Source organism: Narcine bancroftii, chromosome 2 (assembly GCF_036971445.1).
Source record: "Narcine bancroftii isolate sNarBan1 chromosome 2, sNarBan1.hap1, whole genome shotgun sequence".
NCBI classification, from domain to species: domain Eukaryota; kingdom Metazoa; phylum Chordata; class Chondrichthyes; order Torpediniformes; family Narcinidae; genus Narcine; species Narcine bancroftii.
In genome coordinates this window covers 355,940,008-355,956,493 of record NC_091470.1, presented here as the reverse complement: position 1 = coordinate 355,956,493, position 16,486 = coordinate 355,940,008, and the positions used below count along the sequence as shown (strand labels likewise).

Genomic DNA, 16,486 nt, shown 5'->3' with positions numbered 1-16,486 from the left:
CAAATCAAAAGTTATGTTTTAGATCATTAATTTGCACTTGAAAAAGTCTTTTCGTGTTATTGTTTGAAACATATTTTGGAGAGTTTAAACTATGCTGGAGGGTACCATACATTATCACTGAGTTGAGTACATTTTGCAGCTGTGCTGTAACTGGAGACCCAGACTCTTTCTTACTTAATACACATCCATTCAATTTTCACTGCAATCTGATAGGTTGAACTTCGCTTTATAAATGCTCTCAAATAACATTTCAAGTGGGATTGCTTCCACAAAAAAAGCATTTTAATAACTCCATTTGGGGAGATCCTTCTTTTAGCTAGAGAGCTTTCACTATAATTTTAATCAATGATATCGAAGACATGAAATTTCATTTTCAAATGGCAAAGTGTGATAACTCTCCTTCAAGGTTAATGATTGGACACTGGGTATTTTATAGTAGTTCCCGAATAATACTGTTACCTGTTGGAGATTTCTTCTATTCCTATGACAATTGTGTGTGTGTGTGTGCACGGGCGTCAGATCAAAGCGAGAGGATTGATGATCCATCAAAGATTTTTTTTGTTGTATTGCCACAGTCATAAGGAATAGGGAAATCAATCCCAAATGTTGTTGTATCAAATGTCAAGAGCTTACAAGCAAATTATTTTAAAAGATATGTTGATGTCTTTAAGATGGCATACAAATTAAAGAGATTTACTATCAGAGCTGAAATAATCCTGATGCTTAGACACATTTGAATGACATTTATCTTTGTAAAAGGGGCCAGCTGCAACTTGTATACTAGAATGGTTGGGAATATGAAACCAGTGAAATTTGGAAAGATTCCTGCATCTTTTACTCTGCCAAGACTCTCACGAAGAGATATTCAGAGAAAAGATCTTGGTTGCGATTGTCTCATAAGAGAAAAGTTCCTTTTAATTTACTTGCAAAAGAAAAGTATTCAGAGGTTTTGAAATGAACAAATATTATGCACCGAAGAGTGCAATGCTGGAGAAACTCCAGCAGGTCGGACAGCGTAATTTATATAGCAAAGTTAGATACACAACCAACATTTCAGGCTTGAGTCCTTCATCAAAATGTAGGCAGGCATACGAACAAAATTTTTTTGGGCAAGGGGAGAAGCACAAGCCCACGGGCAAGAGGCAAAAAGTGGATAAAGGAGAGAGGGCACAAGAAAACAGGGGGAGGGGAGAGAGCTCTATGAATGGAGGGAAGGGGTGGAGAGCTGGAGGAAAAGAGAGAGGGAGAATGGGGACTGGACTATCAGAAACCGGAGAATATTATGTACCATCTTTTTAACCAGGCTTATGAATGGGGCAGGTAGACGACAGGAAATAAGTGGCCAAATGTGCTGGGATTTTTGGTCATACATTTTGCAGCCACGAATTTATGACTTAATAAGATTAACAATTAATTTGGCTAACTTTTACCTTTCAAATTCTCTGCTCCAAGACACATGTGTGATGATGCCATTGTACACATGTAATTTGCATAATGACTTAATGATGTACACACTTCTGGCACTGAGGTGATGGAAGTTTAGTTGAACTTACTTGTAGATAATGTTGGACATGTTGTTTACTGCATTCTCACTGGGGTAAAGTAACTGAGAACAAGATCTGGAGACCACCAGTGGCTGAAGTGTGATAAAGAATCAGTTCAGGAAGTGTGCAGACAAGTAAGAAATATAAAGATGATCTTGGAATAACGAGCCATTGTAGTAACAACTGCTTGGATTTACCTGCCTGGATTCTGCAGCTGTGGGAAGCCTTGAAAATGTTAGTTAGGGAATCAGGATGCCGGAAGAGTTCAGTGCATCAAATGTACAGTTTACTCAATAAATTAAGGAATTAGGGCAGAAAATAATGGACATACCCAGCAGGGAAAACAAAAACTGTTGAGAAAGGGAAAGATAATGATTCAGGTCGATTAGTTTCCAACTTTTTTTTTCCTCCTCAGAAGCTGACTGACCAGCTGAGTATCCCTGGTCTTTTAAAAAAAATTTTTACAGTAAAAGTCCAAAAATCTAGATGCCAGAAATCTGGACCATCCAAGAATCTGAACTCACAAACCTCTTAAATTTAGTGAGCATGCCACAGATGCACAGTGGCAACAAGTGCCCCACTTGATCTTGTCACAAAGAAATTCACTGTGTACTTTTACAATGCTCATTTTTAAGTATAACGTCAAGAATTACTTGCGTTTTTTTGGCAGTGAAAAAAAGAATTATGTTCACATTTTTGTCAAGCAATGACTTTATTTTTCTTTAAATCTGCTCGTTTTGATCAATGAAGCTGGTTTTGCTAATGAATAAACAATAAACTTTGACCATCTCACCTCTTCTTTATTTCTCCTTGAATTTTAAAAGTACTTCCCAAGAATCTGGAAAATCCGGACCGACCCAATCCCCGAGCAGTCCAGATTTTAGGGTCTCTTACGATTCTTTAAATTTCCAGCAATCTGCATTTTTTTGATTATCTTCCAACTATGGAAGATTTTTTTTGCAGCAGGTCTTCACTAATAGATGGAGCATGTGCAATGCAGTCATTAATGTAAATGTAAAGAAGAAGGATCAGAGAAGAAATTAATTGCAGCTTATAATGCAATGTCATGGGTAAGAAATGTATTTGCAATTACTTGGAAACCAGTCTCCCCTCCACATATAGCTCGATGGACTGCTGTGATGAATTAGTTGCATACCTATGGAAAAAAATTACATACACTTAAAGAACAAATATGACATAACTATCAAGATATGACAGCCATTTTTGGATCATATAGGGGCCTAATTATAACCCCAATAATAAAAAGAACAATGACAGATGCTGGTGTAGTGACTTCCCCATTGAGAATTGTTTTTATGGTCAATATAAATGTGAGCCCTGGCGGTGAGTGCATTTTATATAGTGAAAGGTTGGTGGGCGGGGGGGGGGGGGGGGGTGTTTTGTTTGTCTATTGTAAGAAAAAGTTTTTTATATATATTTTTGATATTGGAGTTTACTATGTATATTTATGAAAAAAATATTCAAAAAGGAATCATTACTGAAATTGATTCAATAATAGCTCCTGCACATTTAAGAATTTTAATTTTTTTTATTAAAGACTGGAAGAAAATCAAAATTGAAGAAATATTGATGGCAGTGGAAAAATTGAATACAGAAAATAGCAGCTCAGGCAGCCTCCGAAGAGAGAAAAAAACAAAGGTTTCAGACTGATGATAATTCATTAATTGTGATTTCTAGTCTTCCTTAATTTTATACATTGGTGCAACTTTGAAACTTTTAAAATCTTATTTTTGGTCTGTTGTTGGGTGAGAGGACATTTGAATGGTGTTCAGGCCCGTTATGTGGTTGGCACTGGCAGCTAACCATACAGAAGTCAACCTGTCCCACCAGCACTGATGCTCTGGGGGTAATTAGAGCTCTTGAGGTGAGAGTTAGTACGGGAGGACTGCAATGATGTGCATGATATCCAATGAATTTTTTTCTCATAGTATGTTAATAAATGCCACAAGTGATAGGAACACAGCCAAGTGGGAGAATTACCTTCACCCAGTCCACACAAGGTTTCGATAGCCTGCTTTTAATAACAATGTTTGAATAATAACTTGTTCAAAATAGTTCAAGTACATACAGGGTCTGGTGTGGTTCTCTGACAACTAGATCTCATTTGGTACTGAGGCATTCCTGCTGTGACGTAATTGTGTAAATTGGGTTTACGTGCTCAGGTCTGAAGATGGGTTTGAACTTAGTATCTTACAACTGAAATTTCTGACTGACATTGGGAATCTTCGGAAACAAATAATGCTCTACTGATAGTCATATCTTTCTGAATCTTAGCCAATTTTTCAGGGATGGAATTCTTCTTCATTCAGACAATTTGAGGCAATTATGTATAGGATGACAGCTGAATAAAAGACTTGATTCTGCTTTATGTTCAGTGACAGGATCAATAATTATAAAGAGTACGGCACAATTGTAATCGGAATACACTGCCCCATGTGCTAGCCTACTAATGAACAGTAACATTAAAAACTTAAAAGCCTTGAGTTGAGTTGTGGGTGGAAACTATGGCAGCCTATTCTAGGGAGTTAGGTTACTAGGCAGAACCCAACACTGCAGGGACTCCACCAATGCTTGAACATACGTTTCCCAGATTAGAGAAGAAAGCAGTGCTTTTCCTTCAACAACTGAATGTATCTTCTTATATATTCAGTAGTTCTCATAAAAGCAACTTGGAGCTGAACATAAGAACATTAGAAATAGGAGCAGAAGTCGGCCATCTGGCCCATCGAGCCTGCTCCACTGTTCAATATGATTGTGGCTTTTCCCCATATCTCTTAATTCCCCTACTAAATATCTTGTCTTAGATATATTAACTGGTTCAAGGGGCAGCAAATTCCAGAGATTCATAATCTTCTGGGAAAAGCAGTTCCTTCCTCAATCTACTACCCAAAATCGTGAGGCTATGTCCCCTATATCTAGACTCCCCACCAATGGAAACAAATTACCTACCTCTATCTTATTTGTGCCTTTTATAATTTTATATGTTTCTATAAGATTCCCTTTCACTCTTCTAAATTCCATCGAATATAGTCGCAGATGACTCAATCTCTCCTCATAGGCTAACCCCTCTCACCTCTGGAATCAACCTGGTGAACCTCTCTGGACTGCCTTCTAAGCCAGTTCAAACTCAACAAATCCAATAGCCTATTCAGGGAGTTGGGTTACCAGGCAGATGAAACACTGCTGGGTCAGTATCTCTTCTTAACTCTCATTTCCCAGATTAAAGATGAAAGCAGAGTTTTTCCTTCCTTGTTCCTTCCACATTCGGATGTACCTTAGGCAGGTTCTGACTCATTCAGTAGATATCAAAGAAAGCATCTTGGAGCTGGACATGAATCAGGCTCCACGCATCTTGAACTCACAAGCAACTAAAGCTAGTTGTTCCGGCTGCCTATTGGAATTCCAAACTTCTATTTCATTACCTAAGCTCCTAGATGTCAGAGTGGTTGGAAGGTGCTGATGTGAGGATGGTTTGCCCAGTTCAGTAATTTGAAACAGGATGCAGGATTTCTAAATTTGACACATTCAGAGTTCATTCTGCTCGATCCTTCTGGTGAAGTGGGCTCAGTGGAATTCTTGGAGCCCAGGAACTTGTGTTATCTTGTGCCAGACTGGCAAGGCACACCCAATATCCTATATTAGCTTTTAAGTATATTTAGTACAAATTGACAAGAGAAACCGCACGGCTTGACTCTACTATGAGGTCTGGCTACATACATACTGCATTTAATTAAAGACACATTTTGATCATCAGTGGGTGAGAGAAGACTCTGTTGTGGAATGTATCCAGGTTTGAGAGATTCAGTTGCACTTCATCTTTTACACTTACTCTCACTTCAGTCACAGCTTCTCAAATGTCATTCACCTGAAACTGCAAAACCTGAGCATGTGGTAATTACAAACTTGACTAGAAGCTTAAAATGTGGAATCTATGCAATGATAGGAGGCAATTTGTTTTAGAATTAAAAGGATGAATCGCTCTGCCACAAGCTAGTAAATGGATAGTTAGAACAGCACCAAGGTTGGAAACATAGAACTTACAGTAGTGAGGCAGGCAGGGTTAGAGTCCCCAAGGGGTGGTTAGTAAGAGAGTTTGGCTCTGGGTAGAACAGATAGGAGAAAAAAAAATAAGACAAGGTAAACAGCAAAGTTAAACATTGAAACAATTATTATTAAACAGGTCCTTAATAAAGAATATGTTTCTAAACGTTCTATGTTGTAATGTTTCTCGAGGATCCTTAATCAGGTTACAGAAAGAGAAACAGATACTTTGGCAACGTGTCAGATCTTGCAAACTATTCCCATTGATAGCTTTTTTTGGTAATATTTTATTTATCATTTTAAATGTATTTAACAATCAACAATCATACCAAATACAAGACATCAAGGGAACCCTCTCTCAACCCCCTCCCCTCTATACAAGTCCTAATAAACTTGTGGCCCATACTAATTGTCCCTTTGTCTTTTGGGGAACTTTTCCGTGGTTGGTAGATCACTCACTAATTCTCAAATTAAATTTACAGAAATCGCCATATGCGTGTATAGCAGTTACACGGAAATCGGACTCCCATCTACTCATGGATAGGGGGTCTTTGGAAGATGAATAGCGGCATCCCATTTGAAAAGGTCACATACAATCTCAGGAGGGGATGTAACACCTTCCTAAAAATCTGGCAGCCTTATTTAGAGCATATACGTACCTCACTGGTGCCAATATAGAGTTACGATCGCTACAGATCTTAACACTGTGGTATTATTGTGTCTCCATATGTTTTACTGTACACACTGACAATGGGATAATCTTTTTTATGTTTCCTTTTCTTCATTGTTAGCTTTCTAACAGAAGCAATCTATTTTTGGAGCTCCATATTAATCCTTTGTGGCCCATACTAATTGTTCATTGACAGAAAATCAATCAGAAAAATAAGATCCTGGTCGGATCCAAGAACCTCTGGCTTTACTGCATTGACTGTAACAAGAGCTTTACAAATTTAACGTAGATCAGAGCAAAATTGAAGATCTGTTGAGAACTGCACATTTGGCCAACAGCAGAGGTCTCCCATTAGTTCAGCCATTGCTCATATAGAGCCATTTTAACAATATATCCAAAAGGAGTATAATGCACAGATTATAAAGAGCAAATAACAAATCATAACATAATCAGCTGTAAAAATAATCATTATATTGAAATGTATAGATAATACCATATAATTAGAGAAAAAATGCAATTTCAAAGTTTTTCCTCATTTCATATTGAGAATAATAATTAATTTAACTTCAGTCCCATGAGTAGTGGCCACCCAGTGGGATCTGCAGCAGGCTTGTCCCTACTTTTAGATGCAGTCTCCAGTTTACATTTACAATGAAAAAAAAACTATCTCAGGCACATTGAAAACATTGCCAAAGGCACATAACCAATTCTACTCTTCTATCAGATGTGAAATTATTGAGGCAGCAAGCACTCAGGGAAACAATCGACTTCTACAGAAAAGGACAATAGAAATGTAGGAATAGAGAGTGTGCAATGTAACTGAACCTCGGTGCAACAGAATGTCCTTGCATCTCAAATAAGAAGTTATAGCAAAGAATGGGTTAATTGGCCAAACAATCCTAATTAGTATTTGTAGTCCACCTGATACAGCTAACTCTATCAGTAAACCCTTAATTCATTTCATTTCATAAGTGCTTAGATCACTTCCTGCACTTATGCTATTTGCCTTGACACCAACTTGTTCCACATTCTATTTATAGAGGTATTCCCTGAGTTCCTCACAGGATATACCAGAGAAAACCTTACACCCAGGCCTCTTAGTTTGAGTCTGGAAGCAGCTATCATTCTCATTCCCTCTATTTTCTCTTGCAGTTACTATCTATCCTTCTCTGCTGTTACCAGATAATCCATGTCAGTCAGACCAAGGAGATCAGCCCTCATGATGAGATTTACCAGGATGTTCCCTTGATTGGAAAATAAGTCATTCGAGGCAAGGTTAGCAGAGCTAGGGCTTTTTTCCTTTGAAGCGAAGAATGATGACAGGCAACTTAATAGAGGTCTATGAGGTTCTGAGAGGCACAGAAAAGGTGGACAGCCAGCACCTTTGTCTCAGAGTGGGAGTAGCAAACACCAGTGGACATCTGTACAAAGTGAAGGGAGGGAGGAAAGTTTTGGGGGAGACATCGGGGGTATGTTTTTTTTTAAACAGAGAATTGTGGGTGCCTGGAATGCCTTTCCAGGAATAGTGGTGGAGGCTGAAACATTAGGGACATTAAAGAGACTCAGACAGGCACATGGGTGAAAGGAAAATCAGGGATTATGAGGAAGGAAGTGTTTAGTATTTTCTTTTGGCTGGAATATATAGGTTGGCAAAACATCGAAGGCTGAAGGGCCTGTACTGTGCTGTAATGTTCAATGTCCTATGACCCGAGATTGGTGGGGTTTAGAATATTTAGGGTTTGGCAGGTTAAAAACTCTCCAAATGCAATCTCTGTAATCTTTTTTTTGTGTGTGGGAGGATGGAGTTTCTTACGAGATCTTACGAGATCTCCCTAAACATTTGACTGAATGCAAAAAATGGAGTAAAAACAGGTGCTTTGACCCACCTACCCATTCCAGTCAAAATGACCTACCCACACTTGTTCCTCCTGCTTGCATTTGGCCTATATCCCTCTAAACTTATCCTATCCATTATCTAAGTACTTCTTAAACATCGCAATAGTACTGGCCTTAACTACCTCCTCTGGCAGGTTGTAAAATGCATTTACCACCCTTTGTGTTAAAAAGTTACCCCTCAAGTTCCCATCTAATCTTATCCCCCTCATCTTAAAGCTATGTCCTGTGACTGTGGGGAAAAAATACACCCATCCTGGTTGCCGCACAGACTAACCAGTCTGAACTGTCAATTAAAGAGATTGTGAGCATTTATGATTTAGTCATTCACAAATGTGGACATTATTGGCAATCGTTAGCACTCATAGTCCACCCTGAATTGGCCAAGGTGAGGAGGAAGTATGTTGATAGGTCACATGTCGGTCAGACTAGGTAAGGATGGTAGACCCCTCCCTGAACAATGTGTTTTCTCGGCAACTCAGCAGTTTTGCATAATTCGAACACAAGTTCCTCGATCTACTAATCTAGTCTTTTAATCATATCACTTCCCTCACAATTCAGTGCCGAATTTCAGATAGCATTAGATTTGAAAGGGATTTTTCAGTCAGAATCCAATAATTGCAGCCAAGATAGGATTTTCCAAGGAAGGAGGGGATTAATTCAGCCCAAACAATCTGTCTGTATCAATGCTGCACATTAATAACGAGTATTTTCAAAACATATTCAAACTTAAAATCAGGATTAGGCCAGTGAGGGAATATTTAAAAATACCATTATGTATAATATTCAAAACATTCCCTAATATTGTAATTGTTTATAATATCACAACAAAAGGTTGCATTGAGAGCTAAATCCACTGGTGGGCTGTTTATTTATCATTTCTATACTTTTGCCACTACACTGCGGCGCATTCTGGAGTCAGAATTCTGGTCCAAGGACCCCATTTGTTTCAACATTTGTGTACACTGGCCCCTTCAGATTTGATTGTATCACACTAATGGTATTGTAAAGAAAGCAGGTCAGCACCTCTACTTCCTCAGGAGTTTGCGGAGGTTTGATATGATATTGTAAAGTCTGGCAAATTTCTACAGATGCGTGGTGGACAGTGTGCTGCATCACAGATTGGTATGGGTATGCCAATACCCTTGAACATAAAGCCCCCGTGAAAAGTAGTGGACACAGCCCGGGACATCACAGGAAAATCTCTCCCCAGCATCGAGAACATCTACAGGGAACACTGCCATCAGAAAGAAGCAGCAACCAATAAGGATCCACACCACCCAGTACACGCTCTGTTCTCGCTGCCACCATCAGGATAGAGGTAGAGGTGCCTCAAGGTTCAGGAACATGTGCTCCCCCCTCCACCACCAGACTCCTCAACGACAAACTCAATTGGGGACTCATTGAGGACTTGCACTTCTGCACGATCTTTATTGATTTTTTTTCCTCTCTGTCTTGCAGTTTGTTTACATTCCTTTATTTGTTTACATCTGTATATTATGTACATTTTTTTTGCACTACCAGTGTGATTCTGCCTCGCCCACAAGAAAAAGAATCTCAGGGTTTAATGTGATGCCATGTATGACAATAAATCTGAAATCTGAAAGATTGGGAGAGTAATTAAAAGTTGCCAATGAACTGAACTCTCTAGGACAAGACTCTACACGGATTAGCATGCGTCTGCCAGTTCCAATCACACTGCTGAGATTGGGCTTCTGGAGGATTAGCAAAACTTGGCTCAATCATCAATGCTTTAAATCGAGTTGCAACATAAAGTTTGAAATGTAAATTAGCTATCAATTTAATTGGGACAAAGGAACAAAGATGTTTTGTTGCCCTCCACTCAATGAGATTGCGGCTGATCTCTGTTTATCGCCTTTAATAATTTTGACTAGGAACAATTTCTGATTTCAACATTAATTTAGCCATGAGATAGAGACCCCCACGTTCTTTGGACGATGCGGTATTTTGTCATTTCTGTCTTGAAGGTTATGACTCCTTGGCCTTGATAAACCCACCAACTGATAAAGTTTATCTTTAGCCACACACCCAAACAATACCTTTTAACATTTCAAAAGTCTCATTCCTGAAAGCTTCTAATGCTGAGTCTGATTTTTCTGTGAATGTTGCAGGCGTTCAGAGTGTTAAACAATGGTCGCCTAATAAAATCAAATTGTTCCCTTATAGGGGAAAAGGATTCGTTCACATCTGGCGCATATTTCTCCTTTCAAAGTGCAAACTCTTCATTGCAAGGCACACACTAGGGCTAATTTTAATTTCAGCAGATGGGTGCCAGATTTACCATCTCAATCCTGACTGCTTGCACCTGCTTGCAGCTATTTTCTGCTCCTCTCCCACCCTCACTGCTTTTCAAGAAGAATAAGTTTATGAAATATTGTGTTTTTTTTCAATTCTAAGAAATATTGGGTTTTTTTTTCAACTCACAGTGAAAGCCTTTACTCAATCAATAATTGAACCCAAAGATGTAACTTTTAGTTTTTATTCTTTTCAGCTAATTGACAGGAGTCTGGAGATGCGACTCCCGGTTACAAGACCTGGTTTGAGGGTGAAGTGAGGATATCATTCAAGATTCTGAGCAATTGTTGAAAAAAAAATTCATTCATTTTAAAGTACTTTAGGACATGCTGCGGGTGGGTGGGGGGCAGAATAAATCATCTGGGGCGGGGCATGGCCTGCTAATGCCCCCCCCCCCCCCCCCCACGATGCAATGCCTGATGCCTGATGGGGCACAAGGTGACATTGGAGGAGGTGGAGGGATCCACAGACATTTAATGTCTCTGAAGGGACTCCCTTTTGCTTCCCTTTCTCATCTTGATAGTGGCGCTGGACTATTGGCACCTCTTTGTGTGCCTTTATAGGGCGAAGAAGAACCAAATTTGGTGTAATTTGAAACATGACACTGAACTCATGATGAGATTTCATGAGGGAAAGGATTGGGTTGAAAGGATGTAGCAAAAACAGGGGGAATATTTTGAATTAAATTACCACTGAATTAGCTGTGCAATATGTTTTCCATCCAGTCCAACTGAGGTGCAAGTCTGGACACTGAATAAGGAATAAAGCTCCAGCTCTGAATCTAACATTAACTGGACATAACAACACAGGTTTCTTCCAGTTTGATCGCTCCATTGTCCTGAGAAGCCAGGGTTGTGTAATTCTTTACTCTGCATAAGACAGTACTTTAATTAGGAAACATACAGGCACCTCTGCAAGAACTGCTTAGTTTTGCTCAACCCAACACACTATAGAATTCTGGAAAGCTTTGTATATGGGCGCATGCAACTACTAACACAAATCAAAAATTTGAATTTATACATCACCTTGCACAATCTCAGGCCAACCAAAAATTCTGTAATAACTGAAAATGTTTTTGTAAAATGTGGGAGAAAGGGAAGGCGTTTTGTGCACAAACAGAAATATGATAATAAGCAGAGAATCTGTATTTAGCAGAGCTGGCTTTGGCTTGGCTTCGCGGACGACGATTTATGGAGGGGGTAAAAAGTCCACGTCAGCTGCAGGCTCGTTTGTGGCTGACAAGTCCGATGCGGGACAGGCAGACACGGTTGCAGCGGTTGCAGGGGAAAATTGGTTGGTTGGGGTTGGGTGTTGGGTTTTTCCTCCTTTGCCTTTTGTCAGTGAGGTGGGCTCTGCGGTCTTCTTCAAAGGAGGTTGCTGCCCGCCAAACTGTGAGGCGCCAAGATGCACGGTTTGAGGCGTTATCAGCCCACTGGCGGTGGTCAATGTGGCAGGCACCAAGAGATTTCTTTAGGCTAATTAAGGGATAAATATCCACCAGCCCACAAGGAAAACTCCCTGCTTTTCTTTCAGATAGTACCAGGGGATATTTTACACCTAATTGTCAAGATTTGGTCTCAGTTTAACAGCTTATCAAAAGAAAATGTGTCATTCCTTGGTGCCTCACAAGATCATTAACCTGGATTTTCACACTCGGGTGAAATTTGAACCCATAGCTTTCTACAACCAGAGTGAACTGAGTCATAGTAAATCTGTGCAAGAAAAGTGGCAGCCTTTCAGCGTGAGAGGACTTTCATCACAACTTTCATCCTTCTGGCTTGGTCTATAATTACACAAAATCTGTATAATGATAGCTTGATCTGAAGCAGTTTTGTGAATGGAGCCTGCCTTGGGAAATTCGAGTGCCCAAAAAAGCAGAAGGCTCCCGAAGTAGCAAACGCAGCCAGATCTAAAACGGGCTCCAAAATGTGAGGTGCGGCTTCAAGAAGGCAGCCAAACACCATAAAGGACTCCGGTCACCCTGGTCACAGCTTCTTCTCACTGCTATCTTCAGGAAGAAGGTACGGAAGCCTGAAGGCCAGCAACCTCTAGGTTTATGATCGCATTCTTTTCAACAGCTATCAGGATCTTGAACCTCCCCTTGTTCTGATCATGGACAGCTCTGACTTTATAAAAACATCATCTGCACTCTTGCAAGACACCTTCTTTTGCACGATGATAACTGAATATTATTATCTATCTTTTGTATTGTCTCTTTTTAACTCAATTTAGTATGGTGTTGCAGTTGATTTTTATAACAAAATATCTATTTGGCTGCAGCAAGAAAGAATTTTGGTGCATTGCATAATGTATATGATAAAGTTATTATCGCTAAATATTTAATTTTAATACCAGATACACATAATCCAAACCATGCACTTTGTAAGATTCTAGACAGAAAGAATAAAGTGAACAATATACCTCAAGGGAGTTTGGGGAAATTTCATCTGCATCTTCTGCCTTATCATCTTTGGTAAATTTCTGGTTGTTCTTAGCTTGACTTTGTTCCTCACTCAGGGCCTGCTCGATTAGCTGCTTGTTTAGGATCCTGGCAGGGCTTTCACTAAAGCTGTATCCTGGAGAAATGGGCAGTTCCTGCTTCCCAGCAAGATCTTCGCCATCTGTTTCCATCTCTGATTCCACTAGCACACAAACTGGACTCGGTGATCTGGCACGGACAGTCTTCAGAAACTCCTGAACTAGCACATAATTTGACCTGGGTTCTATGGGCTTCGATCTATTCACGGATCTGGCTAGTCTTTGCATGCTGTCGCAAGCTATAGGTGTGTGATCGATGATATTAAACAAGCTCGAAAGACCATCGTTAATGGTGGTGTGAACAGGACTGTCTCGGGTGGTGGTTGATCTCGCCCAAGCTGATTCATTGAATCCCTTCTGCGTAGTGGACAAAGGTCGATCCTTTGGTTGATCTGGTTTTCCGGAAACCTTCCTTTGCAACTTTGGGGAACCATATTTGGGTGAGCAGCAGGTCCGCTCAAACTTTGCTTGCATTTTCTCCACTCCAGGTGCCACCTGCTTATTGCGCAGACTTCGTGATGGCGAGGATACAGGGGTGGAACCTCCCCGTGGTGTCAAACACTTGTGCGGGCTGCTGGTGATGTTCCTGAGGTACTCTGTCTGCAAACCTACACTGATGGTTTGTGGGGTCTGTGTTCCTGTACTTGTGGCACCAATAGTCTGACAGGCAATGTCTTTGAACTGGGGTTCCATGGAGTGTGATCGTATTCGACTTATGACTGAATGAGCGACTTCTTTCATATCATCACTCATGTTGCCAGATATGTTCAGATCGTGCAGGGACGAAGCAAAGCCTACAGTGCTACAGATCGGATGCTCCATGGGATGGAGACCACCCTCCAGCAGATCTTTGCGCTGCTTGGCAATTTCACACGGCCATCTTCCAAATACAGTTGGTGATCCCCCCTTTGACTCAGTCCCATTTGACTTGATCCTGGAAAAAGCAAAGTCTGAATCTGGCTCTTTCGCTCCATCATCACTGGGTCGCGTTGACCCGTCAAATCTACGGATGACAGGGGGGCTATGATACAGTCTCAATCCTATTTTATCTGGGCCCACGGTGCTGCGCTGTAGATGCTTTTGAGTGGAATCCTGCCCACTCAATGTGCTGGTGGTCATTGTGACACTGGTTGTGAGCAACCAAGGATTTGCCTGGAAAGGCTCTGCTGGTAAACTGTTCACTGTTTTCTCATCTTCACTCTTTTCCACCCAGACATCTGCAGGCTTATCTTTGCTACTGTATGCCAAGCTTTTCCCATTGAATTCTTCAATATATTTCAAGTCATCTGGAGACAATGGTGGAGTGGCCTCATCCTTGGCAATGTACATGTGTTGATCAGGAGCTCCAGCAAAGTGTTTCTCGGGAAGAAATGGAGAACTGTCCATCAAGCGTTGGAACTCTGACATGGAGGAAACAGACTTTGCCCTTCGAAGAAAACAGACATTTTCAGTACATGTTAAAAACAGAATGTCACAATTTATCACCAAAGAGAACTCAAAGAAGCATTGACTTCACATAATCAATTTCTTTCGGAGTCCAAAGCCTGATGTTATGTTCAGAATCAGAATTTACTGTCACGAACATGTCACAAAATTCACTGTCTTATGGAAGCATTACAGTGAAAACATTTATAAGACGACTGTATAAAATATATAAAAGTAGTGCAAGAGAAGGAACATAGTCAAAGTAAGGCAGTATCTTTGGTTTATTGTTCATTCAGAAATCTGAAGGCAGGGAGGATGGGGGGGGAAGAAGCTGTCCTTGTGCCACTGAGAGCACATCTTCAGGCTTCTGTACCTTTTTCCCCAATGGTAGCAGAGGGAAGAAGGCGTGGCCTGGGTGGCGGGGGATTGAGTCTGCTTTCTTAAGACACCACCTCTTGTAGATGTACTCAATGGAGTGGTCTGGTGGCTGTGTTCACAAATATACCAAATTCCCATGCAACAATATAGCACAAAATATAGAAAGTCTAAATGATTATTAATCTATTTCAAATCGATAGAGATGGTTAAAATGGGAATTATGCATAGTACATAACTCTGAGCATTGAGCCATTAATAAAACCACCCATGACCTCTATTTAAGAGCAGCCAAAAAATACCACTGTTGGATTGCAGCCTTGATTGCATGGCTATATCTTGGTGCGGGACTCCAAACCACACCCTTCTGAGACATGAAGAGTGTGTCTCAAACGAGCTGCTTGCAGTATTTACTTTCACATAACACCTCAAGACACTAACTCATGTTTGGTTACTGGTCCTACAGAATCACACCTATCTAATTGACCTCATCAGTTACTTGCATGGACTTTTTGAGAATACACTGCACAGAAACAAGCCATTGACGATTTGTTTCATTCCTTGATCTTCATGCTTAATCTAAATTCTCTGAAATGGAGCTAGGCTATTCTCTACCTTAGCACATGTTCTTCTTTTACAACATTCATGGGAAAAGATTCTTCTGAATTCTCCCTTGGACATGCAGAAGACTGTCCTATATTTCTGGCCCTTGTATTGGCCCTGCCCAAAACTAGGAACATCTTTGATGTACCTTTTTCTACTTTATACACTTCAGTCAGATTATTTATCAACTTTCTGAGGAAAGATGGGCAAGTAATCTCAGGCAATACATGTTAGGGTGGCAAACCGTTGCTACACCTGGCTATATTTTTTATCCAATTCAGAGAGATGGGCACTAATTCCAACATCCTTACTCCACAGCCCCTATTGCTGAGATTAATCATTTGAGGTCAAATCAGAGCCTTCCCTGGTCTAAACAAGATCGTGCATTTACCAATCGAAATGTAGAATGCAGCAGGAGCTGTTAAACTTGATATCGGCTGATGGCTTTGCAGTGTTTGGACAGAAATAAACCACAACCTAAACCAACTCAGAATAAGTGTTGAACTATTGGCAGAGGGGAGTTTAGAAAAATTTAATCCCCAATTCGCATTTGGATCATATAAGCAAACCTTTTTTCAGTTCTAAGTGTTAATTGCCTGCATAATCATAATGGATGATTAATGATGACAGGAACCTTTTAGGTGGATTCCTAACCGATATTAAAGAAACAAGACAAGTACTAAAAACATGAATGATCACAATTCATGAACAGAGAAAGACCAGCCAGTCAGTCCCTTTCACTACTTTCCTCCTTCCTCCAGCAAGGAACAGATTAGTGATACCTACACTCCTTTTAATGCGATCATTGCACAATCAAGGAAGTACTTTTCAGGTGCCGTGCTGATCAGAAGGAGGTGGACATAGTGGGCAAACCCTATTATGATGTATTAGTTATTGACGTTCAATCAAGAACAAACAAAACTACTGCTAAACATCCTTCTGATGGATTGCAGGATAATGGGGGCTCATTAAGTTCAAGAGTGACTAGGAGAGTGAAAGTGAGAAATCCTTCATGTGGGAAGATTACACTGGACAACAAAGATTTTGCTTCCTGAACACT

At 40.3% G+C, this 16,486-nt stretch overlaps 1 protein-coding gene across 2 annotated transcripts in view; it reads right to left on the bottom strand.

Moving 5' to 3' along the window:
* Positions 1–16,486, bottom strand: part of LOC138755781 (microtubule cross-linking factor 1) — a 238,847-nt gene that overhangs the window by 26,631 nt on the left and 195,730 nt on the right. For both annotated transcript variants that reach the window (XM_069922383.1, XM_069922384.1), the window contains one exon: positions 12,907–14,449. In XM_069922383.1, the coding sequence (XP_069778484.1) occupies positions 12,907–14,449 (1,543 nt within the window). The remainder of the gene's footprint in view (positions 1–12,906; positions 14,450–16,486) is intronic.